At 37.2% G+C, this 20,713-nt stretch overlaps 1 protein-coding gene across 2 annotated transcripts in view; it reads right to left on the bottom strand.

Moving 5' to 3' along the window:
• Positions 1-20,713, bottom strand: part of LOC131962468 (matrix metalloproteinase-16-like) — a 111,292-nt gene that overhangs the window by 10,258 nt on the left and 80,321 nt on the right. For both annotated transcript variants that reach the window (XM_059327475.1, XM_059327476.1), the window contains 2 exons: positions 19,361-19,578; positions 5,411-5,549 (listed from right to left, as the gene is read on the bottom strand). In XM_059327475.1, the coding sequence (XP_059183458.1) occupies positions 5,411-5,549; positions 19,361-19,578 (357 nt within the window). The remainder of the gene's footprint in view (positions 1-5,410; positions 5,550-19,360; positions 19,579-20,713) is intronic.

Here is a 20,713-nt window from a genome sequence, read left to right as displayed (position 1 = left end):
TAATATAATTATATGATAGATAAACATAGCAGACTTTTGCAAGGTCAGCTTTAAGACAACCTTTTTTTTTTTGACAAATACAGGAAATGGGAGTGAAAAAGAATCAGAAGTGATCCCAGCACTTATTCTCTGGCTTCATGAAGGTAACACAGCTGACATTTAGCCTTTGAGGAGTGTTTCTAGCATGGCTGAGGTGAGGGAGGGAGATTTATAGATGGAAAGGAGAAATGTCTGAATGTAAGTGGGAGGGAGGGACCTGTTGTGGCCTCTTTTTGGAAAGGAAATTCCTGTCATTTCACCTCTTTCTCTTACAGCGCTCCACTCATTCTGGGTCACACTTCCTCTGGCTCTGACGCACAAACACACCGCACCCTGAGATTAATGGAGGCTCCCATCCCCGCAAAGAATGGCTTCAACTTGATTCACAAAAAAGCCTATAACCTCTCTCTCTATCCTACATTAAATGGGATTCTCCTTTCTTTTTCTTTTTTTTTATGAAATTGGTTAAAAGTCTGGGTTCATCTTCAGAGCTGTAAGATGTAAGATGCTCCAGCATCAGTATGAAGTTTGTTCTATAGGATGGAGATCTGCTCTAAAGAGACACAGGCCACACACAAACAAATGCTGTACAGCTAAATTAATCACACGTGTGCATTGAAATATTACACATATTAAGCCCCGCCCCCTCCACTCACTCGGACAAACTGTAAACATTCGGTGACGGGCGCTATGGCGGCTGTGACAGTCGGAGAAATTTCACAGGAGGCAATAAATCATTTTTGGAGACAGAAAAATGAAATATCATCTCGAAATCACCAAAAGGGCCTTCATTAACAGGTTAGAGGTTTTCACTCGTCTTTTCACCCCACTGACACCGCTCATTCTGGTGCTTGTTGTAAACAAACAGAGATCGCTAAGTGAACACCTCCTGCAGCAGCAGCACATACACACTGTACTGCTACATAGCTAACTGTTAGCCTGTTAGCACATACACACTGTACTGCTACATAGCTAACTGTTAGCCTGTTAGCACATACACACTGTACTGCTACAGAGCTAACTGTTAGCCTGTTAGCACATACACACTGTACTGCTACATAGCTAACTGTTAGCCTGTTAGCACATACACACTGTACTGCTACAGAGCTAACTGTTAGCCTGTTAGCACATACACACTGTACTGCTACAGAGCTAACTGTAGCTAACTGCCGCTATGAAACGTGTAGATAACTAAAGTGATAACTAATTTCCAATGACAAGTAGAAGGTTATTTGCTTGGACCTGGACCATTGGTTACAAAACAGCACCTGAAGCTGTAAAAGGTGAAATACCAGCAGCATGTTGCACCAGCTAAAATATGTCAATATGAAATGATGAAAGGAGTTCGTCTGATACTGAAGTTGTGTCGATGTTTGGTTTGCACAACACAGCTGGAAGGTTCATCTCAGTAACTTTGGCCTGAAGTCTGCTCTAAACAAAATATTGTTGCAAAAATGTTTTCACTTACAATGGCCAATCAGTAAAAAGGTCTATTCAATAGGAAAGAGGCTTAAAATAGCTCTCATTAATCACCAAACAACCAAAGGGTAAACATGGACATTATGATAAGTTGATAACTATACAACACCATTATATACAACTTTATTTGGCATCTACACTACCGGTCAAAAGTCAAATGAACAGCTTGAAAGGGTCCAAAGGTAAGTGGTGAACTGCCAGAGGTAAATAAAAAAAGGTAAGCTTAACCAAAACTGAAAAATAATGTACATTTCAGAATTATACAAGTAGGCCTTTTTCAGGGAACAAGAAATGGGTTAACAACTTAACTCTATGGAGTCTTGGGCTATTTTGTCCATTTTTGAATTCTTTTCATGTCTTTGTAAGTCATTTTGTGTCTTTTTTGGTCATTTTGTGTCTTTTTTAAGTCATTTTGTGTCTTTTGGTGTCTTTTTTTTGTCATTTTGTGTCTTTTTTTAGTCCTTTAGTCCAACATAAAATGTGATTTTTGAATCTTTTTTTACTTTCAAAACACTATCATGCTCAATAAAGAATTTTAAATGTTGCAAATGTGCATTAATTTCATAGTACACTGAGACATTAAACTGCATCATTTTCAATTAAATTCTGGAAAAGTTGGTGTGTTCTAAAACTTTTGAACTGTAGTGTATGTACTGAAAGTTCTACTTCACAATGTTCACGTCCATACTGATATATGAGAAGCTTCTATTGGCAGACATATTGGCCTGTGTCTACCTTTAATCTAAAATCACTCTCTCAGACAGTCTGCATGGGGTAAATCAAGCAACCAGCTCTGTCTGAAACAAAAAGCACCAATCAAACTCTGATTGGATCCTGCCTCCTGGGAAGAAAATGCATATTGACATATAGATTGTGCTGCATATGTAGGGTGCCTTTATGTAAGCCTGACACAGCCAACATTTGATTTGATTAATTTAATTTAAATTCATAATGCAACCTTGTTATTCAGACTAATCAATTAGTCACTTGTGTATTTTTAAATATGCAGCTTTAATGTGTAATTCTTTAAAACCTGTCTGCATGCAATCATTAACATCAACACATTCAGTCTGATTGGTGAAGTTGACAATAGGCTTGATTATCTTGTTTTCACATGATAAGCTGACACATTCTTCTCTTGCAGATCCAATGTCTCTGAAGAAAAGAAAGAAACGCTGACTTCAAACTGGCACAAAGCTGCTCTGTAGGAATGGACACATGCTGGATCTACACTACTGGTCAAAAGTTTTAGAACACACCAACTTTTCCAGAATTTAATTGAAAATGATGCAGTTTAATATTTCAGTGTACTCTGAAATTAATGCACATTTGTAACATTTAAAATTCTTTATTGAGCATGATAGTGTTTTGAAAGTAAAAAAAAGATTCAAAATCACATTTTATGTTGGACTAAAGGACTAAAAAAAGACACAAAATGACTAAAAAAAGACACAAAATGACCAAAAAAAGACACCAAAAAGACACAAAATGACTAAAAAAAGACACAAAATGACCAAAAAAAGACACCAAAAGACACAAAATGACTAAAAAAAGACACAAAATGACCAAAAAAAGACACCAAAAGACACAAAATGACTAAAAAAAGACACAAAATGACCAAAAAAAGACACCAAAAGACACAAAATGACCAAAAAAAGATACAAAATGACCAAAAAAAAAGACACAAAATGACTAAAAAAAGACACAAAATGACCAAAAAAAGACACCAAAAGACACAAAATGACCAAAAAAAGACACAAAATGACTTACAAAGACATGAAAAGAATTCAAAAATGGACAAAATAGCCCAAGACTCCATAGAGTTAAGTTGTTAACCCATTTCTTGTTCCCTGAAAAAGGCCTACTTGTATAATTCTGAAATGTACATTATTTTCCAGTTTTGGTTAAGCTTACCTTTTTTTATTTACCTCTGGCAGTTCACCACTTACCTTTGGACCCTTTCAAGCTGTTCATTTGACTTGAACTGCTTGAATTTCAATAAAAAACTGGAAAAATTGGGGTGTTCTAAAACTTTTGACCGGTATTTCTAATGTCTACCAGTGGAGTCTGTGATTCTGAACAGCACTAAGTTCATCAGCCGTGACTTCAGTGCAAACTAAACCCTCAACCCTTAATCTGCACATTTATTTTAAGAAATTCATCAGACAAGGACGAGGATATTGAGAACGGCTCGTTAGACGAGGACCTAGAGTGCTGCATTTTGTTTTCTGACCGACTTTCTTCCTAATGTTTTATTCCAAATGGGGACAGACAGAATAAGGCCTTCTGGGAAATCAACTGTGCGTGTTCAAATGAAAAATAGCATTCTGTTCGTATAAATTGTCTAAATCTGTGTGCAAGCCTGTTGCTACAGAGCCTGGGAAGAGAGAAAGAGAGCAGGCTGGAGGATAAAACACCCAAATCAAACTCTCAGAGCTTCTGGTGCACACGGGACCAGACGCTTTCATTTCCAGGAATTGTTTGGTGTTGAAAATAGAAACAGGTTGCAATGAGGATTTGTAGTTTTTATCTCAGCAGACTTTCATTGCTTACCTACATCTCCTTTCATCAACACCCGCTGTCTGTCTGTCTGTCTGGAGTGTGTGTGTGCAAATAGCAGTTTACAGGACTGTGATGCTTGTTTGCAGTCTCTTTTAAGTGGCTTTTTTGGCTTTAGACATAATTAGCTTTGAATCTCTGTGTTTTGGGGCTAGAGTAGTTTTTGGATTTGAATATGTGGACTAATCTCTTCAGGAGGTAAAAAAATCAAACATACACACACACACACACATTCTTGTACTTCTATCTTTGTGAGGACCCTCATTAGAACAGTGAATTCACTGCTGAGGTTATAATAGTTTTGGATTTTTCAATTGTTTTAGTTTTAATTTTGTTGTGAATTTTTGAATTCAGTTAGATTGAATGAGTTTTTAGAGTGAGTTTGCTAGTTTTAGTTTAATATATATTTTTTAAATGCTTTAGTGTTAGTGTTAGTGTTATTTTTTTGTAATGGGGTATTTGTTGGGTGGGAGATTAAAAGAGGTCACAGTAAATTTTGCCTTTATTTCCTTTGTCTGATCCATCTTCATTATGTATGAAAAAAGCTGACAAAGATGAAAACGAAGGACATTTTCACTATAATTTTAGTTAGTTTTGTAACCACACAATACAGTTTCAGTTAATTATGATTATCATGTAACCTTTAACCCTTAAAACAAAGTCTGAAATCTAAAAAAAGCCTTTAAAGAAGTGAGGACCGGTCGAAATGTCCTCACTTTGAAAAAATGTCCTCACAATGTTGGTTAAAAACGTGTTCTGGTCCTCACTATGTAGGAAGTACAAGAACACACACACACACACACACACACACTCACACACACCTTGTGACAGTGATTTCCATAAGGTATGCATACTAATTATGTTTAGCTACAGTTCAAACTAAAAGATATATTAGTACCAGCGCCAGACTTAAAAGTAAAAACTGGTGGAATATAGTGGATTTTCCAACCAAGTGAGCAAAACACTGCTTTAATCTTCCACAGATTTACATTGAACTCACACACACAGATACGATCAAGGCAGTTCTTTGAGCAAGCATGATAACATACAGCAGTTATTAAAGATAAAAACACTCAGTTCGTTCCTAAATACAGGCACATATATATAAAACACATGCTGAATACTAAAAAGACATGTGCATATAGTTTATGCAAAAGGACAACGTGACAGCCATGTACGCAGAACATATCTAGTAGAATTCCTGCAGATGAATAATACAGTTACAATATTTGGACTGGGCTTCAAAACTGCTGGATGAAGATGAATCAGAGCTTTCAGACGGGCCTCTAATGGAAAAGAGCTTTACAACAGCAGCAGCAGCACGTGAGCTTACCTTTGAAGAAGACGAACTTGCCCTCGCTGTTCTCATAGACGGCGTCTATCTTTGGCGGCAGGCCCCTCCAGAAGACACTGATGAGCATGGGGTACCCGGGCATCACTGAGTTGTCTCTCACCCGCCAGAACCAGTGGTCCTGAAAACAACAAAGGACTCTGTTAGGAAACATAGACCCTGTTTACACTTAGTTTCAAAAATGCATTTTCTGTGTCCAAAACACAGGAAAATATCAGGACTGGGTATTGTTTAAAATTTGTTGATACCAGTACCCTTAACACGATACCGATACCACATTCGATACTATTTTTCAACTTAAATGTGTAAATGTCACCACTCCTTCCCATTCCAAAGACTTTTCTAATCAATTTTTTTTTGTTATTAAACTTTTTATTTGAAGAAAAATAAAACAGCACATACGTGTTGCTCTACATCTTGTAAACATGTCAAGTCTTTTCATCAAAACATAAAAAGAAAGAAATGGTTTAAAATAATAATAATAATAATAATAATAATAATAATAATAATAATAATAATAATATAAATAAAATCAAAATCACACCCTTGCAAAAGCATTTAAACTCTATCACAATACTCTTACAAAGACATACTTATACCTAAATTGATAGGCAACTTGAAAATCAGAAAAAAATAAAATAAAGATCTAATCAATTTTTAACCAATCAAACGGCGCATTACTCGAATAACGCTTGCGGTGATTGGCTGCGAGCAAAACCATAGAAACAGTTTTTTCTTGATCTGGGGAGTGGGTACAAAAATAACTGACTGCAGGTATCCTTTGACAGGCGCAGTTTCAATACTACTTGGGTTCTTTCGATCGATATCTGAAACGTATTGAGTACCAATACCCATTCCTAGTAATTATTCATCCAACTGTGTTTCTCTGGGACCTATCAGGACGCGTTTATAGGACCAAAGCTGTTGGGTCAAATGTTGCCCAGACCACCTCGCCAAGTGGTTTGTGTGATCGGATCAAAATGCGACTTCATGGTCATTTATACTGGTCCAGCTGTGATCCAACCACTAGGGTCGGGTATTGGTACTGGATAATTCTAAGGTATTGACCAAAATAATCCAGTACCAAATAGAAGGCGACTGAAACTTCTCCAGGGAAACAATATCTGCATTTGATCCTTGTTGTACCCAGATAATGAAGAATAAGAATATGTAAAATAATATTTTGCTCACAGTCAATCACCGTGGGTGTTCTTCCATTTAATGCAACATGTGATTGGCCCATTACAGCAGTAGCTACAACCCACAGCCTGTTATGTGCTGAAGTTGGCAGTTCAGTGTACTGGGATGCAATCTAAATATTTACAGGTATGGCTATACTACATGGCTGTGGAGGCTGATGTATCAATGCATTCCTCTTAAAGTCATTTGAATGTGGAGGAGACGTGGTGGAATTTTACGCACCTTAACCCATTGAAGCCTGGAAAGCGGATACGTCGTTTTGTAGTATTTGTATAAGATCTCAAATACTACAGAGGCTGAAAAATATATTATTTAGTAGAAGCGTTGACACTTCTGTTGAATTTCCAGAAAAACTTCAGATTTTAGGGGCTTATTTTAAAATCGCCCAGAGGTTTTACAGGCGTTTCAGGCTTCAATGGGTTAATAGCTCCATTCACATGTTGGGCATTGAATGGAGAAGGCATCAAATGAAGTACTGCATTGGTACTGGTATTCCTTTAAGGGTACTGGTATTGGTGCCGACTTTTTAAAATTATATCCTGCTCTAACAATCTAAAGATGCATTTCAGGTGAAAACAGAGTAAGAGAAGCAGCATCAAGGTCACTTTATAAGTTTCTTGCCACCGAACAACAAACCCCTGAACCAGGAGAAAATATATAATGAATTCTGCATATTGTAGCACAGTTGGCAGTAAATTAGAACATCTGATCGCGGTGAATTGAGGCCAGCTCCTTGCTTTGCTTTCCCGCACAACAAAGCCTGCTGGCCATGATCAAGTCAAGCTGCTGCTTCTGCTGCTGTGATCGCCCTGATGGCTTCAAGACCCACAGATACTTTCTCAGGTTGCCTGGAAAAGCCCGTGAGACCCCCGATACGCACGCAGAAGTTGAAGAACATACTGGGAAAAGCATCAAGTGACGGGGGCAAAGTGATAGCCAGGAGCTTTATGAGGAGCCAAGAGTCTCTGATTTCCTTCGGGTGGGGAAACGTGAGCGCGGCCAAGTGGAAGGTGTGTCTTTTTGATGTTGGATGAAACTTGATGACGGAGGGGAGCCGGGGGGAGACCCAGCTGTGGAAGCCATTAGGACACAGCGAGATGTCCCACCCTTTGGCAACCAACGGCCAATTGAGTCTCCCGAACGGGTTGAAGACTCTGACCTCATAGCGAGACAACACATCATCACACCGAGCCTCATTCACAGTGAAAGCTAAATAAACAGGCCATTTATCAAACACTCTCTCCGCTGCTCTCTCTGTCTAATCCAATTGTTTCTCTGGGACTCTCTCCTCTCCCTGGACTCTTCCTCCTCTTTCTTTTCATTTCCCCTTGTATCTCATTCCAATTCCTCCTCTCTTCCTCTCCCTCTCCGTACCTACTGCCTCCGTAGATTTCAATTGTTCAGCATTTTCTTCTGTACACGGCCCGGCCCAGTAATTGAAAACAGATCAAACTGTGAAATCCGACCCATTTGAATCCTTTTGACTTTATAAAAGAGAAAATGTTCTTTCTTTCCCCCCACCCTGCTGCCGTCCCACTCTGAGAATAAAGCTCAGGCGAGCAGACTTCACTTGTAGAGGCTTTCAGCCGGCACTTTGCAATTACAGCAACGTCGAGAATAATCACAACAAGTTTAGTCTTAGGAGGAGTTGGAAATGTTTTATCTCAAATTGTTCATGTTCACTGAAAGGGCAGTGTACGAAGACTGTCTCACACTGATACGTTCAGAGCAATAAGGCTGAATTACCACACGCTCTCTATGGGAATATCAATTCTAGACTACACGACAAAATTAAAATACTCGACCTACTGATAAGTTTTTGTCAGTGTCGATTAAGTGTTTGTAGTTTGTGTCACGAAAACAAATACTGTACAAATTGTCAATGGACTGCATTTATATAGCATAGTTCTACACTGCAAAAAAGCCAACTTTTTTGGCCTAAAACAGTGATTTAAGTTGGTAAAACTTGGAAATATAAATTACTGACATTTAGGGCAATAATGTAAGTTAGCACAACAAAGGAAGCCAGTTGTCTGCTCAAAAACAAGTTGGTGAGTTGTTGTTACTGATATCTTTAAGTTGGGGTTCATAACAAGGGACAATAGTTCTGCTAACTCTTATTTCTTTGTTGTGAAATGCGGGAAATCTGTGAAATTCAATAGCGAAAGCTAGCGGCTAACTGATGCTAGCGGCTAACTGATGATAGCGGCTAATTGATGCGAGCGGCTAACTGATGCTAGCGGCTAACTGACGCTAGTGGCTAACTGATGCTAGCGGCGCTGCTTTTTACAGCTACAAGAGTAGCCATTAGCGTATCAATGCTAACTCAAAATTGTGGTCGCAACATTAGCTGACATTTCATAGCGGCGTTACAATCGTGCCAATTCAGCACATTACAGAAGTTAGCAGAAGTAAGGATTAAAAGTTATTACAATGTAAAATTATCAGTTAGTACAACTTACAGTTGAGTTGACAAAAATCTGAATTCAGAGTTGAGCAGACTCCAAAACAAAACTTAAAATATTTAGCTTAATTGTCCAACTTAAAATTTTATCGAAGTTTGTTGCCTTGAAATTTTGAGTTCACCCAACTTTTACTTTTTTTGCAGTGTAGTGTAAGTGAGCACTCAAAGTGCTTTAACAACACTTGCCAACATTCACCCATCTATCTATCTATCTAAATAAGAAACAATAGATTATATAAACGTAAGATTTTCAAAGTATATGAAAATGGATTAATTAATTAATTAATAACAAATTTACTCAAATAGGGGGAAAAAATGAGAGCAGGGAGGAAGTCCTGCTACTGCCAGATAAGGAGGAGAAAGAATAAATAACTGGAGAAAAATGAAGATGCATGGAAATTATTGTTAGTGTGTCCTTAATAAACAAACGAATGAAAGAACAAAGTCTAATAATGAGGTTAGAGATGAAACCTCGTCATGGAGACATCCAGGTCAACCCGCTGAGCATCTGCTGCTGCCATGAGTGTGTGTGTGTGTGAGAAGAGGTGAGAATGTGACAGACAGCAGCGTTGGATGACAGTGTTGCTGACCTCTCACTCGCTTAATGTGACGCACACACTTGACTTGGCTTGACTGAGAGCAGGATGCGGCTGTAAATAATTCAGAGGGCTTGAGGATTAGGTTAGAAGACTGAGGAGACAGCATCTATCAGGGTTTCTCTCCAAAATCCTCCTTCACTGAGGAAAATAACGGCACAACAGTTGTTGCTATGTGTTTGTGTGTTTTCTCATCTGAAAGCTACGACATACACTACCGGTCAAAAGTTTTAGAACATCCCAATTTTTCCAGTTTTTTATTGAAATTCAAGCAGTTCAAGTCAAATGAACAGCTTGAAAGGGTACAAAGGTAAGTGGTGAACTGCCAGAGGTAAATAAAAAAAGGTAAGCTTAACCAAAACTGGAAAATAATGTACATTTCAGAATTATACAAGTAGGCCTTTTTCAGGGAACAAGAAATGGGTTAACAACTTAACTCTATGGAGTCTTGGGCTATTTTGTCCATTTTTTAATTCTTTTCATGTCTTTGTAAGTCATTTTGTGTCTTTTTTGGTCGTTTTGTGTCTTTTTTTGGTCATTTGGTGTCTTTTTTTGGTCATTTGGTGTCTTTTTTTGTCATTTTGTGTCTTTTTTTGGTCATTTTGTGTCTTTTTTTAGTCCTTTAGTCCAACATAAAATGTGATTTTGAATCTTTTTTTTACTTTCAAAACACTATCATGCTCAATAAAGAATTTCAAATGTTGCAAATGTGCATTCATTTCAGAGTACACTGAGACATTAAACTGCATCACTTTCAATTAAATTCTGGAAAAGTTTTGAAAAAAGACACAAAATGACAAAAAAAAGAAACCAAAAGACACAAAATGACAAAAAAAGACACAAAATGGCAAAAAAGACACAAAATGACCAAAAAAAGACACAAAATGACTTACAAAGACATGAAAAGAATTCAAAAAAGGAAGAAAATAGCCCAAGACTCCATAGAGTTAAGTTGTTAACCCATTTCTTGTTCCCTGAAAAAGGCCTACTTGTATAATTCTGAAATGTACATTATTTTTCAGTTTTGGTTAAGCTTACCTTTTTTTATTTACCTCTGGCAGTTCACCACTTACCTTTGTACCCTTTCAAGCTGTTCATTTGACTTGAACTGCTTGAATTTCAATAAAAAACTGGAAAAATTGGGGTGTTCTAAAACTTTTGACCGGTAGTGTACATTGATGCACTTGATACTGTTTGTTTTAAAGCTGGTTAAAAATGTCCTTGGTGGCATTAAAAAGCATTTCACATGTTCTTCTCTGACTCCCTGATACTGCAGGACTCTTCGTCTCTTTCCTCCAAGTTACAGAGAGGAGAAAGATAGTGAGAAGAGTGGACAGCTCGCTGCCCACTTGGCCACTGTGTTCTCATTAATGGATGTCGGAATCAAAGCTTGTCTCCAAGTGGCCAATCCTGAACCGCAAGGCACCCTCCGGCGTCCCAGAATCCCCTGCTCTAAATCTGTCCACATCAAGGACTGAAGGTCTCTCAGTGACTGGCAAGACTTTGTGATTGAATGTGGGACTAGTGGAGAGGAGGAGGGTGGTAGTTTCCTTTATTACAGACTGTCTCGGGATGAGAGCCGGACTGATGAGGGAAGTGTTTTTTCCTCGATTATACCTGACTGCAGCCGCTGCAAGAGGCTCTGATTGCGTCTCTGCAATGCTCTGCAGCTACAAACTTCTAAGCTCTATGCATCATAATTAGATACTGTTAACCCTTTGATGCACAACATGGGTCAAAAATGACCCGCATTCATTCCCCATGTTATTTATTGCTGCTGTGTGTTTCTGTGCTCTATCTTTTGATATCAACTTATTTTATGATTGAATATTCTTAGTATTCTTTAAATATCTTGTTTTGATAACAAAAGATCATTTTGCTGCTCATAATTTATGAAGTTTTTGTATTATTACATAGCTAACTACTTGGCTAAGTAGCTTGCTAAGCTAACTACTTAGTCAAGAAGTTAGCTAAGTAGTTAGCTTAGCAAGCTACTTAGCTAAATACTTAGCCAAGAAGTTAGCTAAGTAGTTAACTTAGCAAGCTACTTAGCTAAATACTTAGCCAAGAAGTTAGCTTAACAAGCTACTTAGCTAAAAAAAATGGATATGGCTAATTTTTCACCCATGTTGTGTATTAGAAGAGTAGTGACAGAAAAAGGTATTTTATTTAAAAATGAATAAAGGAAAACATAAAAATTAAGATGTATGATGATCAAAAACAAACTAATTGAGGAAAACCTGGAATACTGAATGATAAATTATTGCAAAGATATAGAACATAAAAACTCTGTCGGGTCACTTTAGACCATGTTGTGCATCAAAGGGTTAAGACGACAGCAGAGGTATGCTCAATAAAATTACTTTACAACCATTTCTAAATCATTGCATCCAAAATATGCATTCCTTTACGCTTTCAAATAGAAGTTACAGTGAGTTGTGAGCAGTGGTGGAAAGTAACTAAGTACATTTACTCAAGTACTGTACTTAAGTACAGTTTTGAGGAACTTGTACTTTATTTAAGTATTTCCATTTTATGTTACTTTTTACTTCTACTTCATTTCATTTTTAGGCAACTATTGTACTTTTTACTCCACTACATTTAGCTGCCAGCTTTAGTTACTTTAGTTACTTTTCAGGTCGAGATTTAACATAAAACATAATAGATTTAAAATTTGTACTAAATTAAACCACACAAAAGTATATTAAGTAGTTAAAATGAGCCCTATGTTGACAACAGTAAATTCAAAGCTAACATAAATGCATCAAAAATAATAATACAATAATATATTTGGACAATCTGAGTGAATCCATTATGCATTGCGAATACTTTTACTTTTGATACTTTAAGTACATTTTGATGCTGATACTTTTGTACTTTTACTTAAGTAAGTTTTGAATGCAGGACTTTTACTTGTAGTGGAGTAATTTCACAGTGTGGTATTAGTACTTTTACTTGAGTAAGGGATCTGAATACTTCTTCCACCACTGGTTGTGAGTCTTAAAAAGGCATTTAAATGGCTTTGAACAGTTGGAAGGATATGGAAGTCGATGGAAAAAAAACTTAAATTCTCTCTAGACAAGAAGTTTTTGTCACAGTGGTTGATTTTCTTTCTTGTTATCTGCATCTTTGTGTTATTTGTCAAAAGTAACATTCCTTTAAGACAATATGAAGGCTTAAAGAGAAGTATGTTGTAGAAAAAGCCTGGCCTAAAAACAAAAAAAAGCCCAGTTTGGATTTTCTTCTTCTCTCTACAAAGTGACAAGATGGCAGCGAGCCATGAACTGAAATCCAGACTTCTAACAGTCTGCTGGAAGATGTCGGAAACTATATGTTCATATTTTACTACACTCCTGAGCCTGATGGGAAATGAACAGACTCTTGGTAACTTGCTGTCTGGTCTCTGTCTGACAGTATAAGTGATGGGGTCACAGTCTAGTACATTTTTGGTCGAGCAGGAGAAAATGCCTGAGAAAAGCCCCGGCCATGTACACATGAATATACAAGAATGAGTGATTCTCTGTCTCTAATGGGATACCATATGGTTTAAGGGGTTCACAGAAAGTTGAACCCAAAGTGCCTGCAGTCATAAAAGTGGTAGCTGTGTAATTTCACTGAGGCATTTACTGGTGACACTGGATCTAAACGGCCACACAGATGACTGTGTGAACCTTAAAGGACCTTCTGTCACCCTGCTGGAGAGAAAAATGATCCACCGTAAAACTAGCAGCTTAACAAGCGTGACTCCTAACCTGCCTTTGTAGATTAATGGGGACGAATAAATCAGGCTCCTCTCAGTGTTGTTGGGAACAATAGTTATATAGCACCTATTGTTCATCTGCAATAGTTGCAGTAGTTATGTTCAGGAAATGTAGATCTTTCTTTTTATGAGAGCATGTCTAATGTTCATGTTATTCTCTTTTTTTTACCTAATTGAAATAATAACCCTGAGGATAATATTAGGGTCACATTGCTTTTGGTTTTAAACATACTTATTTGGGGGGGGTTTGCTCTGACGGTTGGTCGACTGATTGGTTGGTCGGTCCAAAAAAATGTTCCCCTGCCTTTTAGTCTAGACGGAATTGTCCAAAAAGTGAAAGTGAGGAGCAAGTCAGAAACCGGCCTAATTTACTTATTTCAAGGGTGCTGAATAAAAAAAAAATGGTTCCCAAGCAAAATTTTTAGTTTTTGACCTTCTCATTTGCTTATCAATATGGCGGCCAAATTGCCCATCTTGCTCAGTTGTTGGACCATTTTCCCCAAGTTTTTTTGTAAGTAGGCAATCAAAGATGAGGAAATGAAGTTTCTGGATCTATAGTCTAGGGTCAGAGCAAGGATATAGTGGGGGCTCAGTGTCTTTTTTATGTATATTTATATATATGCAAAATACCAACTTTTAAGGTGAAATTAAGCATTACTTGTGTGGTTTTTTTAAGGCAGACATAAATATTCAATCAATATCACTTTTAAATGTTCCAGTTGGTATTTTGCATACATATATATACATAAAAAAGACACTGAGCCTCCACTATATCCTTGCTCTGACCCTAGACTATAGATCCAGAAACTTAATTTCCTCATCTTGATTGCCTACTTACAAAAAAACTAAGGGGAAATGGTCCAATGACTGTGCAAGATGGGCAATTTGGTGGCCATTTGATATACAAATTAGAAGGTCAAAAACTCAAAATTTCGCTTGGGAACCATTTTTTTTGGACTCAGCACCCTTGAGATATGTAAGGTAGGCCGGTTCCTTACTTGTACCCATAAATGCTCCTCACTTCTTATAGGAGGCCTTTATTCTGAAATCCGTCTAGACTATTTGGTCGCCATAATTTTCGTCTTGGGACATTCAGGTTTGGCGCGGAGGTCAAGTATTTGAGGTTGTGTGTGTGGATACAAGAACACATGGATGCATGTATGTACGTGTTTGAATCTATTTATAGTAATTTTTATAAATAATAATTTTTATAGTAATTTTTCCCTTGTTTAACAAAACGTCTGCATTACAAACTGGAGGTGTGGGGTTTAAAGATGGAAACCTTTAGAAGGCAGGAGGGTCTAATTAAAGAGTTGCATTATGGGAAGTGTAGGAACCAGCATTTTAAGATTTTGACTTTGATTTTTCCTTTTTAAAATAAAAAAGTCTCTTGTGCAATATGAAATTGTACTGTGCTCCACTGCTTTTTGTATTACCTGACATTGATAATAACAAAGTTCTTAGTTTAAGAATACATTTGCCTTCATGACTGCATAAAATTGCATATGGAACAGATTTTCTCAGCAGTCCTTGATGAGCTGCACTACTTTGTGATTCTGAAAGTGGAACATTTAAATATTTTTTTGAAACAATTACCCCTGTGTCTGTGGGGCAAAGTGAGAAGCCTGGTTTCACCATTTTGGGTTGTCAAGAAGCATTTTAAAAAGGCCTGCGGACACAGGGAGCTGTCCTAGTGCACAGCATTACTGCAAGTAACTTTCTATCTAAAAAGAGGCTCTGCAAGTCTTGCACAGGAAAAACTCCCTGACATCCTCTATACTACGGATGCAGATTGTCAAAGAGTTTTTATTTACATGTAAATGGTTATGGAGGCAATCTACAAATCTGTAGACTTCAATTTATTTCCAAAGGCAGGACACAAGCAAGTAGGAATAATCAGTCAAAAGTTTTGACAGTATGCATTAATCTGTTGTTCTTCTGGAAACATTCGACTGACAACACTGTAAAAAATGTCTGTAGATTTTACGGTGAAAAACGGCTAAACCATGACAGTAAAAGACGTAAAATGATAAATGATTTAATTCAGTTTCAGTAACAATGAAACACCGTAAATGTATATATCAGCCAAAACAGTATGTTTTACTTGTTTTTTTTTTTTTTTAAATACATTACTCTACTGTAATATTCACTGGCACTGTGTTTGTGTCAAAAATATACTGTTATATATAAACAAACTTGAATATCATGAATAAAGATGAAAGTGGCAAAAGACAAAAACTCAAATTTCTGAGAAAAATAAATCAGATATTCTTTAAGATTAAAACCAGTAAATTTATGAGTAAAAAATAAAAATATTTTCTGAGATTTTAGATGCAAATTTAAATGAAAGCAACTGATATTCTGAGATAAAGTTTTAATGTGTAAGCCATCACTGTAATTTTTGCATTTATCTTTTGTAAAAAATACTTTTTCTAACTGTTAAATGTTCTAAACACAATATCTCTAACAAAAACATACTGTCATATTTAATAGTAAAATCTTATGAAGTATTTTCTTGTCAATTATATGGCAGAACAGAGTTTCTTTTGATGGAAAAACTCTTTTTTTATACTGTAAAAAATGGAATAAAATGGCAATCTTAAACATAGCCAATATTTTTTTACTGTTATATTAAAAAAAGTTGCACTGTATTTATTACGGTAAAGTTCTGGCAACCACAGCTGCCGTTTTTTTACCGTAAAAACAACAGTTTGTTTTTTTACACTGAACGACACTTTCTTCTTTGCTTTATTTTCCCTTTTGGAGATCAACAGGTTCCAGCTTGAATTGTGCTAAAATGCTGATAATGTAGAACTAAATGTTTGGTTCTCATGTTGCAAAGAAAAGAAAAGAAAACCGAACCATATCATGAGTCGCTTTCAGTCAAAGAATAACTTGTTTGGTCAGTATAAATGCAGCTCTTGCTTCAGTGCGTTCTCTCTAAATCCCCCCTGCTTTACATTGCTGGACCACCTGTGGACCTTGGCGGCTGTGAGACTGCTGAGATCTCCACTATAATGACTTGGCACCAACTTGAGTCTGCTCTTCCAAAATAATCAAGTGGGGATGGTGAGTATAGCCAAGCTGTTCAGGCCAAATGGAGTAACCAACCAGACAATCAATTGTATCATAAAAAAGTGAAGAAGTGAAGAAACCACCCCTATAAATGGCATCAACAAGAGACATAAATTCAAATAAAAACTGAAACTAGAAGTAAGCACAAGCTGTAAATCATTTCCATTCCGTCAGCCATCATTTTAACCAGTCTGTAGTGTAATACGTAGACTTTGGCCTGCTCTAAAGGGGATATATCAAGCTCTGGAGTCACACAAACACCTCCAATTAGGTTTCCAGATCAACTGGTTTACTGTTGGGCAGCTTCAGCTACCAGGAGGAAAGAAGGCCTTAACATGATACCTCAGTCTTTTTGGAGAAAACTGGCTAGACACTCACTGAGAGTCAAGAAATATTAGGACCACCTGCTCCACCGGTGAGAAACACTAACAGAGAGAGTCCAAGGCAAACCACTGATCCCTTATTGATTTCACTTTACTAACACATTTGATTCAGCGGCTGAGACGTGGATTATGCAAAAAAAGGCGAGCAAATCATTTATGAGTCATAACTGGTGGTCCTAATGATGTGAACGCACTGGATTTACAACTGCACGTACACGTGTTCTGCAACAAATCATCTCTCCGTGTCAGTGTTTCCCTCCACTTCTCTACACCTTTGGAAAAAATGTGAGCTGCTTGTACTTAAAAGCCAACAGAGAGAAACATTCATCAAAGCTTTCAAAATGATGGAGCCAAAAGCTCTTCACAGCTGCAGTGATGCCCACTTCATACTCCTACTTCATACACTTCACTGTGTACTGCACTGTAAAAAGTGTTTGTAGAAATAACAGTAAAATGCTGTCAAATTGCATATGAAATACGGCCTAAAATAAAAAATTGCATATCACCACAATAGACACTTTTAATTACTGTAAATCACAGAATAGAACAAAACGTTTGGGTGAACTCAAAATGTCAAGGCAACAAACTTCGATAAAATTTTAAGTTGGACAATTAAACTAAATATTTTAAGTTTTGTTTTTGAGTTTGCTCAACTCTGAATTTCTCTGGCACGATTGTAACGCCGCTATGAAATGTCAGTTAATGTTGTGACCACAATTTTGAGTTAGCATTGATACGCTAATGACTACTCTTGTAGCTGTAACAAGCAGCGAGTTAGCCGCTAGCATCAGTTAGCCGCTAGCTTTCGCTAATGACCGAATTTCCCAACAAAGAAATAAGAGTTATCAGAACTATTGTCCCTTGTTGTGAACCCCAACTTAAAGATAGAAGTAACAACAACTCACCAACTTGTTTTTGAGCAGACAACTGGCTTCCTTTGTTGTGCTAACTTACATTATTGCCCTAAATGTCAGTAATTTATATTTCCAAGTTTTACCAACTTAAATCACTGTTTAAGGCCAAAAAATACAAGTTGGCTTTTTTGCAGTGTAGGGAGGGGCTTGTAGCTCAAATTAAACAAGTTGGTCTTTAAAAAGCAGTGCTAAGAACATTTGTTGTTGCACCAGTGCATTAAAATTGAATGTGAAACCCCCAGAAACACTAGAGGTGTATTTACAGCAAAACTGGCCTCCACTTTCTAAACTCATAAAAAGGTTGGCTGAGTTCTAAACGTCCTTTTTGTCTCTTCAGAAATCCCATGATCCTCATCACTCAATCAGTCCAGTCTGCTGCCCTGAGACTAATGAAGGCTGACAGAAGCTACTATTCTAACAAGCAGATATTATTCCCACCGAAAAAAAACAGACAGTGTGAGCTTTGAGTCTAATTTTGGTTAAATACCTTCACAGGTAGCAGCTCTGTTTCCGAGCTCAATTTATTTTTTTTAGTTTAACGAACAGAGTGAGAGCGAGGGGGCAGAGAGGACAGAAAGGGTATTTCCCCTGGCTCTTATTTAACCATTGAATACTATCTATTTATATCACAGGAAAATAGTCACAGTCTTTCTCCTTTCTGTGGAGAACACAGGACATCTTTGTGTTGCCCCAAGGTTTTTCTCGCTTCCTTACAGCATGTTGCCAAGGTCTTGTGCTCACAAGCTTACACCAAGGATAAAGATGCATTAAGGGACATGTGTACCTTTTTCTCTTGCACAAGAATGAAAGCAGACTGAGAATGTTCGGAGAAAGGAAAGCTGTGCTGCACTGTGCGTGGCATGGTGTTTTTTCTTTGTAAAAACCAGTTGTGTCCAAGTTTTCTGCTCAACTGGCCCAAAGTAATGTGGACAGAGCTCATTTTAGACATAATAGCTGCTTTAATTATGCACTGAAATACACAGGCACTAGTTTTAAGAAAACGTAGAGAGTCCACCATACTGCTACAAGCTATAACACAGTTTCAAACATTTCTCTCTTCACAATTCCAACAAAATAATTTAAATTACATCCAAGGGAGCCATTTTCCACATTATGCACACTATGCACATACTGAACATGAAGCAGATTAGCAGAAAAGCTCCCACTCTCTGTATATTTAGGTAATCCTCCAAGCTCTCTTGCAAGCTCTCTCTCTCCACAGGGTGTTTTCGAACCTGCAGGCCATTTCCAATGGTCTGAATCAAGGGATGAGTCAGTCTTTTGTTGCATTTATGATTACGCTATACAGGGAAGGACTCTTCATGCATGTATTGTTGGTATGGAAATATGATATAAAAGTACCCTTCCAACAAGATCTCACAAGTTTGTTTGTTCTGCAAAGACTGATTTCTGTGTTCTGACACTGCTGAGAGCTACACGTTTGGGGTAAAACAGCTCCAGGGATAAAAATGACTCTTCAAAATGAGCAAAAGGTGAAATTGCCCCAGGTTTGTTTAGATATCATAGACTCTTCACTCACCTTGAACACGAACATTTCTCTCCTCAGTATGGCGAGTGTGTTGAAGCCGCCATCACAGATGTTGGGTTTAGAGTTGGGGTGGGACGGCCTGTCTCCGGGGGGCAGCCTCGGGGGTCGGGTCTGCCTGTCGGGCTTACGGGGGTCTGATGGAGGGTGGGAACGGGCAGGCGGCACCGTCGGCAAAGGCTTGGTGGGCTGGGGAAGCTTATCGGGAGGCCCTGCAGGAAGTCAGGGAAATACGTCACTTATTGTCATGCATTTAACTGCCACATTTATCATTTGCATGAATCAGGAGTTTTTCCACAGCTTTCACAACTCTTCACAACTATTTATTGAATTGATGATATCAAGTTTGTTGAAAAAAGTGGAATGCTCATAGAATGTTTTTTTTTGTTTTGTTTATTATCATTATTTTTTTTATTATTATTATTTATTTTCATTTTTTTATTTTTTTATTTTTTTATTTATTTTAAATACTTTATAGGTATGTATATGTATATATGTGTGTATTTATGTGTATATATTTGTGTATGTATGTATGTGTGTGTATATATGTGTATGTATATGTGTATGTACGTATGTATATGTGTATGTATATATGTGTATGTATATGTGTGTATGTATATATATATATATATATATATATATATATATATATATATATATATATATATACATGTATAGCCTTTTTTTTATTTTAGCAGTCGATTCAGCTGTTACCTTTTTTTTTTTTTTTCTCTCCTGTTTTTCTTATTGCATTACTTTCTCTGTTGTATTCTCCCTTTTTTTGTAGAGGATATGGGACAATGGGGTGGGATGGGTGGGGGGAAGGGGGGAGTTATTGTGTACACTTACAGAATCTGTAACCTGTTTTTTTGTTTAATTACAAATACCAATAAAAAGATTTTTCAAAAAAAAAAAGAAAGTAGAATGCTCATTTAATACTGAATATATTCATATAGCTGACCAGCCACATGAGCATGCAGGAGAGCCAAATATTTAAGCCAAGTTGAATTTGTTGTCACCTGAAAACAAGCCGAAGCTCAGAGCCTGAAGAGTGAAGCCAATGCAGAAGTTCCTTAAACCTGCATTCTTTCTAATGTCCAGCAGGGGGCGACTACACTGGTTGCAAAAAATGAGTCTGATTGTATAGAAGTCTATGAGAAAGTGACCCTACTTCTCAATTGATTCATTATTTAAGTTGATTCTTTTTCAATTAATTTATAGCCTCAGTCGCATGTTTCAAGTCTTCTCCAATAAAACACGATGTTTATTTGGTCCCATTTAGAGTAAAATAGCTGATAAAGCAGGCTTTAGGCTTTAGGGCTTGGCTATGTTGTGACAGTTTGGATG

The sequence above is a fragment of the Centropristis striata genome, chromosome 23 (assembly GCF_030273125.1).
Source record: "Centropristis striata isolate RG_2023a ecotype Rhode Island chromosome 23, C.striata_1.0, whole genome shotgun sequence".
NCBI classification, from domain to species: Eukaryota; Metazoa; Chordata; class Actinopteri; order Perciformes; family Serranidae; genus Centropristis; species Centropristis striata.
Note: the sequence above shows the minus strand (reverse complement) of the source record. Positions and strands in the feature narration are given on the sequence as shown.